This window comes from Electrophorus electricus, chromosome 3, assembly GCF_041902795.1.
Source record: "Electrophorus electricus isolate QZ-2024a chromosome 3, ASM4190279v1, whole genome shotgun sequence".
Classification (NCBI taxonomy): Eukaryota; Metazoa; Chordata; class Actinopteri; order Gymnotiformes; family Gymnotidae; genus Electrophorus; species Electrophorus electricus.
In genome coordinates, this window is record NC_137499.1 from 11,736,629 (window position 1) to 11,751,919 (window position 15,291).

The 15,291-nt window shown below is 40.3% G+C and overlaps 1 protein-coding gene and 1 long non-coding RNA gene across 3 annotated transcripts; one reads left to right on the top strand and one right to left on the bottom strand.

Moving 5' to 3' along the window:
- Positions 1-284: 284 nt before the first annotated feature.
- On the bottom strand, positions 285-5,622 carry nfe2l2b (nfe2 like bZIP transcription factor 2b). The gene is made up of 4 exons (XM_027018718.3): positions 5,383-5,622; positions 4,011-4,241; positions 3,287-3,448; positions 285-2,346 (listed from the first exon to the last, which is right to left on the bottom strand). The coding sequence occupies exons 1-4, from the start codon at positions 5,419-5,421 to the stop codon at positions 1,057-1,059; spliced, it is 1,722 nt and encodes a 573-aa protein (XP_026874519.3). The 5' UTR covers positions 5,422-5,622; the 3' UTR covers positions 285-1,056.
- LOC113582742 (uncharacterized) lies at positions 5,621-13,709 on the top strand. 2 transcript variants are annotated; one of them, XR_014122594.1, is made up of 5 exons: positions 5,621-6,084; positions 9,201-9,409; positions 9,709-9,859; positions 10,128-13,477; positions 13,573-13,709. It is a non-coding gene; the product is annotated as an uncharacterized LOC113582742 (long non-coding RNA). The 2 variants fall into 2 exon arrangements; XR_003411187.3 differs by having other exon boundaries at positions 10,128-13,574.
- Positions 13,710-15,291: the final 1,582 nt, after the last annotated feature.

A 15,291-nucleotide genomic window follows, 5' to 3' on the forward strand; every position in this document is an offset into this window, starting at 1 on the left:
CAAGTTAGAGGGAAGACTTTAAAAGGTTTTAGTTTTTTTTTTTACGGCTCGCTACTGTGGTCGATAATAAAAAGTAAATGTCCTACAAGCTGATTAATTTCTAAAATGCACTTGCAATGCATTTAAAGATCCGGATGGCCCAGTACATTTGACAAGTCAGTGTAGCTTGGCTTTGGGTAACAACACAAATCACAGTCTTCTAATGAAGTGAATTTAAACATTAAAACCTTATCTGACCAGCTGCCTGATTTAAAATAAAGCCACCAGAATCACAGCTCAAACATTCTCAGTCTTTATTTTGAAAATATCTGAGAATATATTACAGTGTATTGTATTGCATGCAACTGCAATATTATTCCATTATACCTGAAAACATGGCTCAAAATCCTTTTATAAAAGCAAGCTCAGAAAAGTTAAAAGGTTCTAAGTTGCATAATGAATCCTACCACCATATGTAATCGTTCCTGTATTACATATCAATCACCTTTGCTTCTTTCTTCGTTGCACCACAGTCATAAGTGCTTTGGGGTGGCATGAGCTGATGTAATACACATTCTTTCCGTGTGTATTTAACTGGGCGTGTGAGTGTTATTATGGTTTTCACCCATGCACACACAGAGTGGGAAGGTAGATCAAACACGTTGTGTAACTGTGTGTAAAAAAACCCAAAACAAAACTAAGTTGACAAATCGTTTGAGCTGGTAGTGGATGTGCTCGGTGTGGCACAGGCGATCATGCCTGTGGTGAGGTTCGGTGCGCAAGTATGGCGACTATAGTAGCAAACGTACTCTACCTCTGTTGTATTGCGGGCTATAAGTTTGGATATTATCTTGAATAATTACATAGGGTGTGTTTATGCTTCTTTGCCTAAGTGTAAGATAAGTGCCAATAGGTGGTCCTGTTGCTGTCACGCTGCTATTCATATTCATATCCGATCGGTTGCAGGTTCCTCTGTTACTGTCGCTCTGTTGTGTGCATGTTTGTGCTCAGTGTAGCGCTATGGAGGGGGTTCACATACATTTGTTCGTATGCTGGGCACGTGGAGTTGAAGCACTGTTAAGGACGTGTGGCAGCCTGCCGGGTCATGTGCGCAGTGCGTGGCAGCAGGTAGACATGCCCATTGCTGCTGTGCTGTAGCGTGTATTCCCTGGGGCTGTAAAGCTTCCCAGTCTTGTCTCTCAGCTGGGAGAACACCTTGTAGTACAGCTTCCTGAGCTTCTGCTTGGTCTCACGCAGAGCTCTGACGTTGCTCTCTCTTTCCCTCATCCCCCGTTCGCTCTTCTCTCTGAGGGCCTCCACCTCGGCCTCCAAGTCCACCATCTTGTCTAGCTTCCTCTTTCGGCAGCTCTGGGCAGCCATCTTGTTCTTGCCCCGCCTGCGGATGTCCCTGAGGAGGACGAGCTGAGCCTGGCTGAGCTCGTTATCGCCAACGGCCTCGTTAAAGGCGTCCGCCGACAGGCCGACGATGTCGTCCACGCTAAGCGGGAGGCACAGGGCCCTGGCATGCTGCTCATCGTGACAGGTGCTTCGGTTACGGCGAGCCCCTCGTGCCGGCGGGCTCGGCGGGGAGGCCGTTTGTGCTCTGGACGACAGGTGGAACGCTTCCTCGTGAAAGGTGTTTTGCGTTAGTTGCGTCGGGACAGCCTCTGTTCTGCAGGACTGAAAAGGTGAGGACTCCACTTCCTCTGAATCTGAGAGGAGGCACAAATCAAACAGCTCTGTGTGATCTGAGTGAATGTGGCCTGCCTCCTCGGCCTCTGATTGGCTGGCTGGTGGGTCAACTCCATATAGGGACATGTCTAGAGCTACAGGTTCTATAGCGCTTTCAATATGGAACAAGGTTGTGCTATCGGCAAGAGATGAGAAGGTGTGTGAGGAGTCTTTTTGGGTAAATTCATCTTGATAGAGTGTGTGTGCAAGTGTTACTGTACTTGTATGATCTTGACAAACGTCTCTTTGTGTATGTGTGCTTAAGGTCTCTTCACAAGCTGTTGAATTCATCTGGTTTGGGTTATCCAGTGGACTGGAGTGTATATTTGCGTCTAGAAATGAATGTGAGAGTTCCTCTGAACCACAAAATGTTTGTTTGAATTTAGCAGTGTCAGGAAGTGACTGTGTTAATGGTCGCGCTAGCTCAATAAGGTCGGCCAGCGTGTCTCTGTGCACCTGCGTGATCTCAGTGGAGTCAGAGTGAGGGGGCGTAAGTGGCTCAGTGCCGGAAACAAGACCAGTTTCGGAGCTCTCCCCCAGGGGCTCAGGCAGCAGGTAGTTGTTATTCTCTCTAGTGTCCACTAGGGGAGCACATGGTCTTTCAGGAACATGAACCTCCAGGAGATCCAGATAATACTGAAGACCAAAGGAGCAACATTAATATACATTAATATGCATAAATACACAATCAGTCAAAAAGTCACCAAAAACTTGCTGCAATGATCCACAGTCCGCCATAACTTCCAAATATGGGCACTGATAACTATAATTCATCTATTCTGTACTGTACATGGCAAAGCAACTTTTTTCATTCAAAGCAAATTTCTGTCATTACTTTGTGAAATGCTGCTTGCTATTAAAATGGTTAAAATATGACTGTTGTACTAAACTATTGAATAACGTCTAAAGATTAACAAAGGGCCACTTATTTACAATAGAACAAACAAAACCTATGAAAACAACAACAATAACAACAACAGCATAACAACAACAGCAAAAAACAATCCAGTGTTGTTTTGATTGGAGCTTTCCTAACACACCTGTGTGCATACCTGTAACGCATGTGTGTGTGTACGTGTGTGTATGTGTATACCTGTAACAAGTGTGCGCATGTGTATACCTGTAACATGTGCGTGTGTGTAAAGCTATAGCACTTGTGAGTGTATGTATACCTGTAACACGTGTGTGTACCCGTAACGTGTGTATACCTGTAATGTGTGTGTGTGTGCACTTGTAACACGTGTGTGTGTGTGTGTGTGTACCTGTAACAAGTGTGTGCGTGTGTATACCTGTAACACGTATGTACGTATGTAAGCTGTAACACTTGTGAGTGTGTGTATACCTTTAATATGTGTGCGTGTCTATATGTGTGACACTTGTATGTAAGTACCTGTACCTGTGTGTATACCTGTAATGTGTGTGTATACCTGTAACCCATGTGTGTACCTGTAATGTGTGTGTGTGTGTGTATAGCTGTAATACGTGTGTGTGTGCGTACCTGTAACGTGTGTGTGTGTGTGTGTGTGTGTGTGTGTGTGTGTGTGTATACCTGTAACACTTGTCTGTGTATATATACCTGTAAATCAGGCAAGGGCTGAGTAGACGACTTCACTTTCAGAGTTGTTGGCTTGTTTGTGAAAAGCAGAGCAGCCAACAGAGGGTTCTGGGTAAGGGGAGATCCCTGTGAACAAGGTGTGGAAGGAGAATGCTCTGGAGAAACCAGAGTAGGGGAGGGTGTCTGCAAAACAGAAGAGATGGAGCTTGGAAAACAATCATTACAACCTTAAATGTTTGGGCTTTGTGTGTGTGTGTGTGTGTGTGTGTAAATGGCTTATTTATTTTAATTTAAAATTGAATTGACCTGTGCTCACTAATTTAAAGCAATTACAACAAAGCAAAGAACAAAACAAACAAACGTTTATTTTCAGTCATCACCTTGTATGGCCACATCTTATATACTGCAATATACTGCAAATATACTGCAGAGAGCAACAGGGCTTTGAAACTGAAGAAACACATATGGTTTATAAAATTATAGGAAAAGGGACTTATTGCTAGGCCAACTGATCCAAGTAAGAGACACCCAGCACAGGTAGTGATGATTCCAAACACCCAAGTCAGAGTGGGATATTACCCTCGGAGAAAGCAGTGATACAGGATAGGAGTGAAAACTGTTTGGGGGGTTGGGTAAAGACGTACTCACACACACACACACACACACCGAGTGAACCAGTGACTGCGGTTTTAGTACTCTCAGCTGCTGTGTGTGTGTGTCTCTGCTGCATGTGTGTACTAAGTACCTGAGAAGTTTGCAACAGACAGTCAGGCAAGATCTCCCCAGTTTCCTGGTCCAGATTTCCGAACGTTAGCAGGACTCCTTGCCCCTCCCCCTCTCTTCTAATCCTGCCTTGTTCCTGCTTCCTCGCTCTCTGCATCTCCCCAGCCCACTCACAAAAGGGGACACGAGGCTCCTCCCACTCGACGCCCAGGCCAATATTCTGCTGCCACGAGGTGTCAATCAAACTGGTTTCCTAGAAGAGAGCGAGAGAAAGAGAGTGAGGATCTGTCACGAACCTCTTCTGTTTGTGAGGCTACATGACGACACATGCCACCCTGTGTTTGGCTCAACCCTCCGTACACAACCTTTCTCACTACAGTACATGCAATCATCAGTGCAAAGGAGGGATTTTTTGCCCTATCATATCTGCTTATACTGTATTCCTCACTCTCTCTGTTCCTTAGGCTTCAGAGCAGAAATACTTCACAGCTCAACACGTTTCTTACTTTATCAACTCCTGTAATTAAACAGTGACATAAAGCCCTGATAGTGAGGACTGTGCTTGTGACACTGCAGGGCTCAACTTCTAATGATTTACCTTTACAGCACAGGGTCAGTGAGGTCAACCGCGACACCGGAAAAGGGGGAAAGAGGGCCTGCAGAGGGCCGAACTATTAACGCTGAAATTATTAAATAAAGAAACAATCACAATAGAGTATCATTTCATTTCACTATAATGGTTCATTTTATTGACTTTACATTTTGTTACAACAGAATTTCGAGGGCTGTTTATCATAATAACCCTGTTTATCCAAATCATTCACTTCCGAACCAACCATCCCATATAAGCAAAGACTGGCAGTATTTAATTACATGGATTTGAAATGTGTATTTAATGACATTTTTCACTCTTTTGAAATTAGCAGTACAAAATACTGTATTAGTATTGTAAAAATATATGTAAATTGTAAGTAAGAAGTAAGAAGTAAACAGCACACTGACCTACAGTCAAACTCATCCATGCAGTAATATTCAGGGTACCTCTTTAGTCTATAGGAAGCAGTCTATATAAATTGACTGTTTGGTTTATAATGAGAGGATTTTTAAAGAACTCATTTTTTGTGTTGTATTGTGCTATAATTAAATTACAAATTACGTGTATCTAAAGTATTTTGTACATTTATTTTCATACATTGGTTGTAGATGTATGGAATAAAGACAGTTCTCAAGACAGTTCTCGAGACTTTTAAAACAAGATTTTATTATGCAAAACTGAAAAGGCATTGATGCTTAACTAAGACGTAGGCTATCACTGGTGATCAATATCGTCAATCACGTTCAACTACGTACGCACAAACACACATTCGCGCGCTTTGCACGGTGGCGTGTCTCACCTGCTGGCGGTTCGGCCCTGCGGATGCACCTTCTCTCATTGTGTCTGTGCACCGTGCACCGTGCAGCCTGCTGATGGCAATACTCCTGCTCCCTGCGTGCACCCATACATGTCAAACGAGCCGATCCGCACGCACGAAGGTCTGCAATGTTCCCCTGGAAGGCTTCTGGAGCCGAAACGTACGCAATTCTTTTCAGTCCCGCCCCGATAGAAACACCCACTGAAATATTCTTAGGACGAGAGTAGCACCGAGTGTCTGAATGCAGCATCTTCTATTCTTGTACTTCCCGTTGTCCCGTTCGTGTTTGCCGACTGAACGGAATACGGGGGAAATGGAACACGCTAAAATAGCATTTTTCAAAACTGAGTTCAGTATTATTTATGAATACTCTGTTAGAGAGTGTGCTATATAGCGAATGCTGTAATGAAAACAGCTTGATTCCGTTTAGACGGGTAAAACACACATTTTCTTCCTCTGGGACGTGCTTGGGAAGAACATCCCTCTTTCTAGTTAGTGGGGAATGATCGTGCAAAGCAAACGAGTCCGAAAAGTTCCTGAGCGCGTTCATGAGAAGCCTACACGTTCACGTTTGGCAGCTCCACGTCGACATTCCTCCAGTTTCGTGCCCGCACCGGGGATCCAGTGGGGCAGTAAAGCAGGAGTGGGGTACGGAGCCGAGGGAGTACGCAGCCGACGTGTGCGGTAAGCCACCGTAAGATGCTCGATAATTCATTTCCGCTATAAAAGAACAGCCATCCGTGGCGGTGCTGTCGAGATTTGCAGAGGAGATGCACTAAGCCGTGCTCGAGCTTCTAAAAGTGTGGAGATTCCGCTATGTCTACATATGTGATGTATCAGGCTGGTGGTGGGCTGAATTCATGCAAATTTACTGTTTCTTCTACAGCCTACAGTCCTTGGGGTACGCTTAGAACAAGGCCTGGCAATTGTCATTTCTCTCTGGAAGTTCACCTGGTAGACGACATTATTTTGTCTATTGTCAAGTATCTATTAAGTTAACCTATTGTTAAGTTTAAGATGAACAACACTTGTTGCTTACAGTGTTGTAGGCATGCAGCCAATAGGTTTAAATAATTTTAAGACATAAACTTAGAAGGCTTGTACATACACAGGATTCTCAAGCATGCGTTCTGGTATGAAACTAGTTTAATTCTTATTGTACAAAATACACTTTCACAGTTTTGATCTACTGAGTCTACTGTCTAGGTGATTTTATTAATGTTAATGGGGAACATGCGTAAAACATATTCATGCCAGGAGACTAAACAGTGTGCCATGTGTGTTATTTCCTAGGGGTTGGATGTACCAGTGAAGCCATGAGCACATTACTATCTCAACCAATGAAATAACACGTTACTGACTGAAGTCCGCCACCATCCACATATACAACATTAAAACTATAATATGTAATATAATAACTATAACATTAAATCTTTGTGACATACTGCTGAATGCAAAAATGCATAAACACACACACATACACACACACACACACACACACCACACACACACACACACACACCACACACACACACACACACACACACACACACACACACACACACACACCACACACACAAAACACATGAAAAGCTCTGCAGGCGAAGTTCTGTGGTCCACTTTGACCGTGTGAGTGTGTGGTCAGTGCATTACAGAACTTTGCTTTAAGGGTTCCAACCATCTTGCAGTAAGTACACGCCCATAAAGTTTGCACCAATGTAGATTTCACACACTTAGCTGTGTTGCTTCAGTCACCTGTGCTGACTACAGGTAACTGACAGCTGATTTGCTGACAAACAAATGCAATGCAATATGCCTGGATAGTTATAGTGGAGATCATGCAATACTCCTGGATAGTTATAGTGGAGATCATGCAATACTCCTGGACAGTTATAGTGGAGATCATGCAATACTCCTGGATAGTTATAGTGGAGATCATGCAATACTCCTGGACAGTTATAGTGGAGACCATGCAATACTTCTGGATAGTTATAGTAGAGATCATGCAATACTCCTGGACAGTTATAGTGGAGATCATTCAAAACTCCTGGATAGTTATAGTGGAGATCATGCAATACTCCTGGATAGTTATAGTAGAGATCATGCAATACTCCTGGATAGTTATAGTGGAAATCATGCAATACTCCTGGATAGTTATAGTAGAGATCATGCAATACTCCTGGATAGTTATAATGGAGATCATGCAATACTCCTGGATAGTTATAGTAGAGATCATGCAATACTCCTGGACAGTTATAGTAGAAACTGGAACATTTTCACCAGGACAATTGAATGTGCAGCATTTGATTGCTGACAACCTAATCTAACAAAATTTAAGATACTAAACTAATTTAAATTAGTATTATTGTAATGAATAAATTAATGAATGAGTAAATCATTGCTTATACATAGTGCTTATATATTTTGTTGGGACATAAACAGTACAAATGTGTAGCACAAATGTAAATAATGAGGCATTATTTACTACTGTATTAAATCTGACAGTTTGCTCATTACACATTATGTATTAATCTATTACATGAGCAGAGGAGTTTGTATAGTCAGTGTGGAGTTTTAACAAAATTAAGGGTTGTTAGTGAGGAAAATTAAAATTACTGAGGAATATAAAAGAACTGAAGTGTTAGTGAGGAATATTAACAACTGAAGTGTTAGTGAGAGTATTAACTGAAGTGTTAGTGAAAGTATTAACACAACTGAAGTGTTAGGGAGAGTATTAACTGAAGTGTTAGTGATGAATATTAACACAACTGAAGTGTTAGTGAGGAATATTAACTGAAGTGTTAGGGAGAGTATTAACTGAAGTGTTAGTGAGGAATATTAACACAACTGAAGTGTTAGGGAGAGTATTAACACAGCTGAAGTGTTAGTGAGGAATATTAACACAACTGAAGTGTTAGTGAGTAATATTAACACAACTGAAGTGTTAGTGAGAGTATTAACACAACTGAAGTGTTAGTGAGAGTATTAACACAACTGAAGTGTTAGTGAGAGTATTAACACAAATGCCAGAATACCAAGGTGCACATCCCTTTTTCCTCACCCTTACAAAGCAGTTTGGACTTATGGTAGGGTATTGTTTATTGCACTGATGTTGACTAACTCTAGTACTTATTGTTTATTGCACTTATCGTTGTCTTTTATAGAGCTTATATGTATTTTGTACTTCTAGTCATGAGCATTGATCCCTGCATTTCTACAGTATTCTACATCATTGGTATGTTGCACTCTAACCTACTGTACTGTACTAGGATGTATTCTATAAGAAAATGACAAAGCACTTTTGTAAGTCGCTCTGGATAAGTAAATGTAATGTAAATGTTTGTCTCTGTCACTGCCTTTGGGCACTGGGATCGGTTTGTGTGACAGTAGTGCCCCCTACTGGTCGTAGTGACATCTTCCGCAGAAACTTCAGGCCAGGTGCAGCTTAGCTTCTGGTCTGCACTGTAGTGAACTTCATGTGGGAATGGATGTGATTAGCATAATTTGGGCACAAGTACTTTTGAATCAATTTTAGGTTTGCTCAGTTTTTCTTTGGGTGTGTGAAAGCCAATGCTGTCATAAAATATTACAAATAATTCATATAAACATGGTTTAATAGATATATAGATATGAAAGCTTTCTTAAAGAGCTTCTGTAGTAGTAAATCATGTAAGATTGCAGTTGCAGTAACAATCTTAAACATACTAGAACAGAATGCCCACATGACAAAATCGGTCTTGTTCCGTTTGATTGACACTGAAGAAACACAACTGACCATGTATACGTTGTCCCCTCCACAGTGCAGTTAGGGAGATATGGAGCTGCCATGAGATGAAGATGTTGTCTCCAGCATTCAGTACCTGATACCTTCACCAGACAATGGTAGGTCCCTACATCTGACCTCTTCATCCCCTCCATGATAACCGATCCATCTGGTGGACCGGGATCCGAAGAGTTAAAGTAAACTCTGTTCATCAAGGAAAACTAGAACTTACTCTTCCTTATGAAGGTAAATATTTACTTTACATATTTTACCTATAGACTTACAGAACTTTTATATCTTTTATATTTTTCTGTCCTTATAGAGAATATACATAGTTTCCCTATACACTCACATAATATATACAGAATATTTCTGTGGAGTTCATGTTAGTAATATGATCTACTCACCCAAAAGTTTGAGAATGGAATTAGATGCTTCCCTTTGGAATTTTTTAAGTCTTCCAAGCTGTGAAAATGCTCTAAAATAAAAGACACATTCCTGCATTGTCAGTTTTCACAGAGCTAAATTAACATGCATGTCTTTAGGTAGTGAGCAGTCCCCATTTCTCCATGTGCACGGTCTGCTGGTGAACTGCGATTTCTTTGTCCTGTGATTTGAGCTCCATGGACAGTGTGGAAAGGACACATTTGGAGGCTCCTTGGCTGAGGCGGACATATCTGCTGGTGTCGTGTTCTCGTACGTGATGAATTCATTCTTTTGTTTTTTCCACATGAAGTTTAAAAATTTCATGGCGTGACGCGAGCACAGTGTCTGCTAATATAAAGGAACAATAAAAGTAAAATGTACGACTGAACCTTGTCTGCGCTCAACAGGCGACTGCTGAACGTTTCTTTAACTTGATGCTCAAGCCATTCGGCCTATGAGATGCGCCGAAGTATCCGGTTTTTCTTGTCCGGATCATGGGTCTCTTTTTTTCACTGTTTTTTTTTTTTTTTTTCTCTAGGTTTCTCGACAGGTTGTCCGGAGTGGGCAGATGTTTTCGTCTCACTGGATGAGTCTGGTGAGGATGACGCACATCCTTCATTTTAGGGTTTGGCTTCTCTGCACGGTGTCTGGACTGGGCAGATGTTCCCCATCAGTGGAAAGGTCTGAAGCGTAAGCACACAACTCTCCGTTGGTTGACCGCTTCACTCCCTTTTTTTTGTCACTGCACACTTCATGTAAGTATAAAGATTAAGTGGATGTGCACATCAAAGTTACTGTGACTTGTCATTTGCCATGAACTGCTCACCTCTTAGTTCAGCCGTCGCGGGTGAGATTGTTTTGTGCTGCCTTTGAATTTTGTTCTTCAGTTTTGTGACCTCATCGATGTCTTCAGTTGCTTTTTGTGACGTTTGGACACCTTTAAAAAATTTTTTTTTTTCTTTCTGTACTTTTTCTTTAATTGCAGTGACCTTTGAAAGGTTGAAAGGTGTTAAGGGTTAACAAAACAAATGTATTAGCTGTTTGTGTTTATGAAAAGTAGAGAGCACTTTTTAGGATTACTTCATGTTTGTGAGAGTGTAATACATGCTGAGCTAGTTGAAGGTCTCTTACTGGGCACATGGGGCAGTCTAGAGACCTGCTGTATCTGTAATACAAACATGGGGCAGTCTAGAGACCTGCTGTATCTGTAATACAGACATGGGGCTGTCTAGAGACCTGCTGTATCTGTAATACAAACATGGGGCTGTCTAGAGACCTGCTGTATCTGTAATACAAACATGGGGCTGTCTAGAGACATGTCTAGAGAATTTACATATTTTTCTATATTCTGTAACCCTGACTCTAATCCTAGTATTGAATATATTGGGAGGAACCAGATGGTCTGACCTGCCCCACTGGAGACCTATGGAGCTCAGATATAGACCAGACTTGGATTACAGAGATTTTGCAGAATCTTTCTAGAAGTAAGGTCTAGACCAGGTAGTCACCTCGTCTCCCGGTGGAGGTGGACTGGATTGCTGGAGTTTTCAACTAATGTCCTCAAAATATCTACCTTTAGAGACTTTGCATCAAAACGCTTTGTTATATTTTGATCTTTCAGGTGTGTAACCACAAAACCATGGGCACCTATAGTAAAGCAACATTTTCCCTCACTAAAGAGGAGTTTGCCTGGTTTGACAGGTTTGCTGACCTCCATCAAAGGTTGCCAGGCTACAGAGATGACACTGACACCCTGTTTTCACAAGAACAGACACTGCACTCAGAAAAATGTCTCAGTATGTTTCCATGGCCTGGGCCCGTGCGGGGTTACGAGAGAACACAAACAACAGACATAGTTATGTGCAAAATAATAGCAGTCTAACATCACTAATGTATTTAATTACTGATTTTGGCAGAAAAGATAATACAACATGGGGAAAAAATTCATGACTAGGTGTAGCTGAGTAATGGGCAACCAATAGAATCAACAGTCATGACGTGCACGCTGCTAATTGGGTGTCATCGACTCATTTAATGAAAGGGGTGTGTTCAGATTAATAGCAGTGTGGAGTTCAATTAGTGAGGTCATTCATTCTGTGAAGAAACAGATCTCAATTATGGCCCTTATTTAAAGAAGGAGGGCAGCAAATGTACCTGCTGGTTTTAGCCTTTGCTCAGTGAGTAAAATGGGTCGCTCCAGACATTGTACCGAAGGAGAAAGAACTTTGATCAAGAAGTTAATTGGAGAGGGGAAAACATATAAAGAAGGGCAGAAAATAATTGGCTGCTCAGCTAAAATGATCTCAAATGCTTTAAAATGGCAAACAAAACCCAAAACACGTGGTAGGAAAAGAAATACTACCATCCGTGTAGATCATAGAATAACAAGAATGGCAAAGAAGCATCCAATGATCAGCTCCAGGGAAATCAAAGAAGAGCTTCAGTTACCTGTGAGTACTGCAACAATCAGAAGGTGCCTACGTGAAGCCAAACTATTTGCAAGAAACCCTCATAAAGTACCATTGCTGAAAAAAAAAGACGTGTTTAAAAGGTTATGTTTGTCAAAGAACACAGTGACTGGCATAAAGTGGCACAATCTGTAAACAAACCATTTCACTGCGTGTTATACTGTGTATGACTATGTATGTGACAAATAAACCAAACTTGAACTTGAACTGTAAACAACTTTCAGTTTATACTGTAAATATTCGAGTTTGTAAATGAAAATGAAGACACTGCTATTTTTTTGAACAGCCCGTTATTCTTTTTTCTTCATTTTCAGTTTATAAATTCGTATTTCGTTCATGTTTTCATTTGGAATTGAACGTGCAGTGCTCCCAGTGCCTTTGTGTATATGGAAACAAATGCTATTATGAGGATTGAGCTTTTTCTCCGTTGTTTTAAACACACTGCTATTATTTTGCACATAACTGTACGGTCATCTGTAGACACACACGTAAGTAATAAACTAGTGATTTTGTCCACGTCTTTATTTCTTATGCTTGATTTTCATTTTGATGTGTTTCACACAGGCTAAAAATCTCAAAATGAGAGAGAGAGTTGTTTATGTAATGTACCACATCTTAAAAACATCAGACAAATTCGATGTTGCCATCTCCAGCCTGGCATGTTCCGTGTATGTTCCGTCTCTAGTGAAAAAACTTGTGAACGTGCAGGAAGCTGAAGGGACACACCAGAAAGACAGTATCAGTGAAGACGACGAGCATGCCATGGACAGTGAGGGAAAAGCCTCACTGAGGGAGAGACGTGTGAAGAACAGAACCATCAGAACTGTCCCAGCAAAGAGAGTTCAGGACATTACTGAAGTAGGCGAGAGTTCAGTGTCCGAAGAATCAGATCCCATCGATGAACCCCCTGAGAGTATCCAAGAATTGACGGAACTGGCATGCCTAAAACACTAAACCACACTAAACACATTTACATTTTATTCATCCATAACTACATTTTTTAAAGCTTCACAGCTGTATTGATCCCTACTGAAAATTCCCCCTGGGCCCAAAAAGATGCGATGAACTCACATGAACTCTTCATGACAACAGTAAATAATTTAACTTAATTAGGCTGCTAAAAAGTACACTACACAAATGAATGTACGGATGTTTTCTTAACAGCCAAAATGCAAATGACAAAAAATTAATTATGATGATGACTTAGAGAACAATCAGGATTGCTTCACTGGGCAAACTGAATGAGAACATCACTCATGGTTTGGAACGAACTCATAAAGCAACACAACACACAATTTATTTAATTGATTCAATTAAATCATTGAAGATTTTATATTAACTTTACACAGAACTTTTCAGAGTGCTAAGAGAGAGGAACGACTGTTTACAATTTAGTGGGACTTACGAAAACAATTCAAACGTAAGTATATGCTTCAAACATTACAATGTCATATTCACATGGGAAAATGTTCATTATCCAACAGAACAATAACGAATCAATTTTTTGCCTTACAGAGAAACGGATGAAGAGATCCTGTGATGTTTTTTCTTCAGTGAGAAACAGGCAGTTAATGGTTTGTTGCTGTTTGCATCTGTTGTGTTCTGCACATCTTATACATGTTCGGTATTGAAAGACTTACCAAACTGTTCTGTAAAGTGACAATTTAACAAAAAAAGGTTCTAAGACATTAAGGTTAGAGTTAGAATAATAATATCACCAATTCTCTATAAGGAAATAAAGTTTCTGTAAAATTTGCGCCATGCAAATCTAGTCATTACCTGAGCTCCTGTGTCACCAATTACAGATAATTCCTACAGGATACAGGAAAACATGTATCTATAAGGAAATAAAAAGATTCTGTAAAACCTCTGTCAGTAAACAGAAAAAAAGATGTAAATTCTCTTTAAGGACATAAGATCTCTTTAAGGTAAAAGATTTAGTGTATAAGAAAAAAAAAAAGCAAAATATATGAGTGACAAAACCCACTATATATACTGTATAGTTGTTCTGCATGATTTTGTTTAACAGTCTGTTCCTGCACATTACAAATCCATGATTACCTGTTAATAATTCACTGTACAACAATGTACACACTGCCTCATAATATTCTAAATCAACCCTGATAAAAAAGAGAAATTGCAGAAAATTGTATGTGATTTAAAGCTCGTGTGTCACCAATTACAGATGATTCCTACAAGAAACAGAAAAAATATGTATCTATAAGGAAATAGAAAGATTCTGTAAAAGTTCTGTCATAGGATTTGCTCTCTGATTTTTCAAACAGAAGCTTATATTTGTTTTGGACTGTAAATATGTTACTGTAACATTTCCTGGTTACTTCCACTAGTTCACCTTTTTTGTGCTTTGGGTTAATTAAATTGCTTTTTGAAGATTGTTAAAACATATTTTCCGGTCCACCCACAAACTTTCACAAACTGATGTTCAAGTAATTGGATTTGATATCCTGGTGAGTTTGGTCATAATTGATGCTTTTAGTGAATTTTTAATAAATATTGTAGCTTACTACAAAGAAATAAGGGGTGAGAACTCTCACTAGTAGGCTTACTACCATTTAGTTTACAAAGAACTTTATTCATTCAGTAAGAAATGGGACTCTTACTCACTCACACATACCCATAAGTAACCCAGCTGTCTCCCATGGTCACTGCACTTTTAAAGTTTTGAGCATGCTGATGAATATACGAAGCATATTCTGAAAGGTAACCTACAAGATAGCGTCTCTACCATAACCTCTCATTATAATATTGGAATCATAGAATTTCATTTCATATATCCTAAATGTAATTCATTTGTGACTAATAACTAATGAGTTTATTTGGATAAATTGGAACTTTTTACATTAGCCTATCCAAAATCATGTTTATCAGTCAGCGCAAGAATCAACAAGTCCTAGAATTAAAGTCAAATGACATAACTATGCATGACGTGTACTGACATGAAAAAACCAGTCTCGATAGAAATTGGTACAAACGCGACGTACAGCGCACTGGGAGGCCAGATGAGCCTTGAAGCGTCTAGCCTGGTTTTGATATTTTACAAGACGGAAGCCTTAGACTACACCTTAACCCTAGCTGTATAAGACCAAATAGTATAACTGATGAGGGGTTATTTTGAATCATTTTAAGACTGGATTTGAAAAATCTTAACTGCTGCTGGCCACACCTCATGTATTCTGTCCAACTTTACCACTTAAAGATTCCTTCCCATTTAAT

Bases quoted from the DNA above. Each gene is read 5' to 3' on its own strand.
- nfe2l2b (XM_027018718.3), bottom strand. From the start codon at position 5,421: ATGAGAGAAGGTGCATCCGCAGGGCCGAACCGCCAGCAG. The intron at 3,449-4,010 runs GTACTTAGTACA...TCTGTTTTGCAG, and splicing joins GTCTGTTGCAAACTTCTCAG to ACACCCTCCCCTACTCTGGT. The intron at 2,347-3,286 runs GTATATATACAC...TTTGGTCTTCAG, and splicing joins AGCCCTTGCCTGATTTACAG to TATTATCTGGATCTCCTGGA.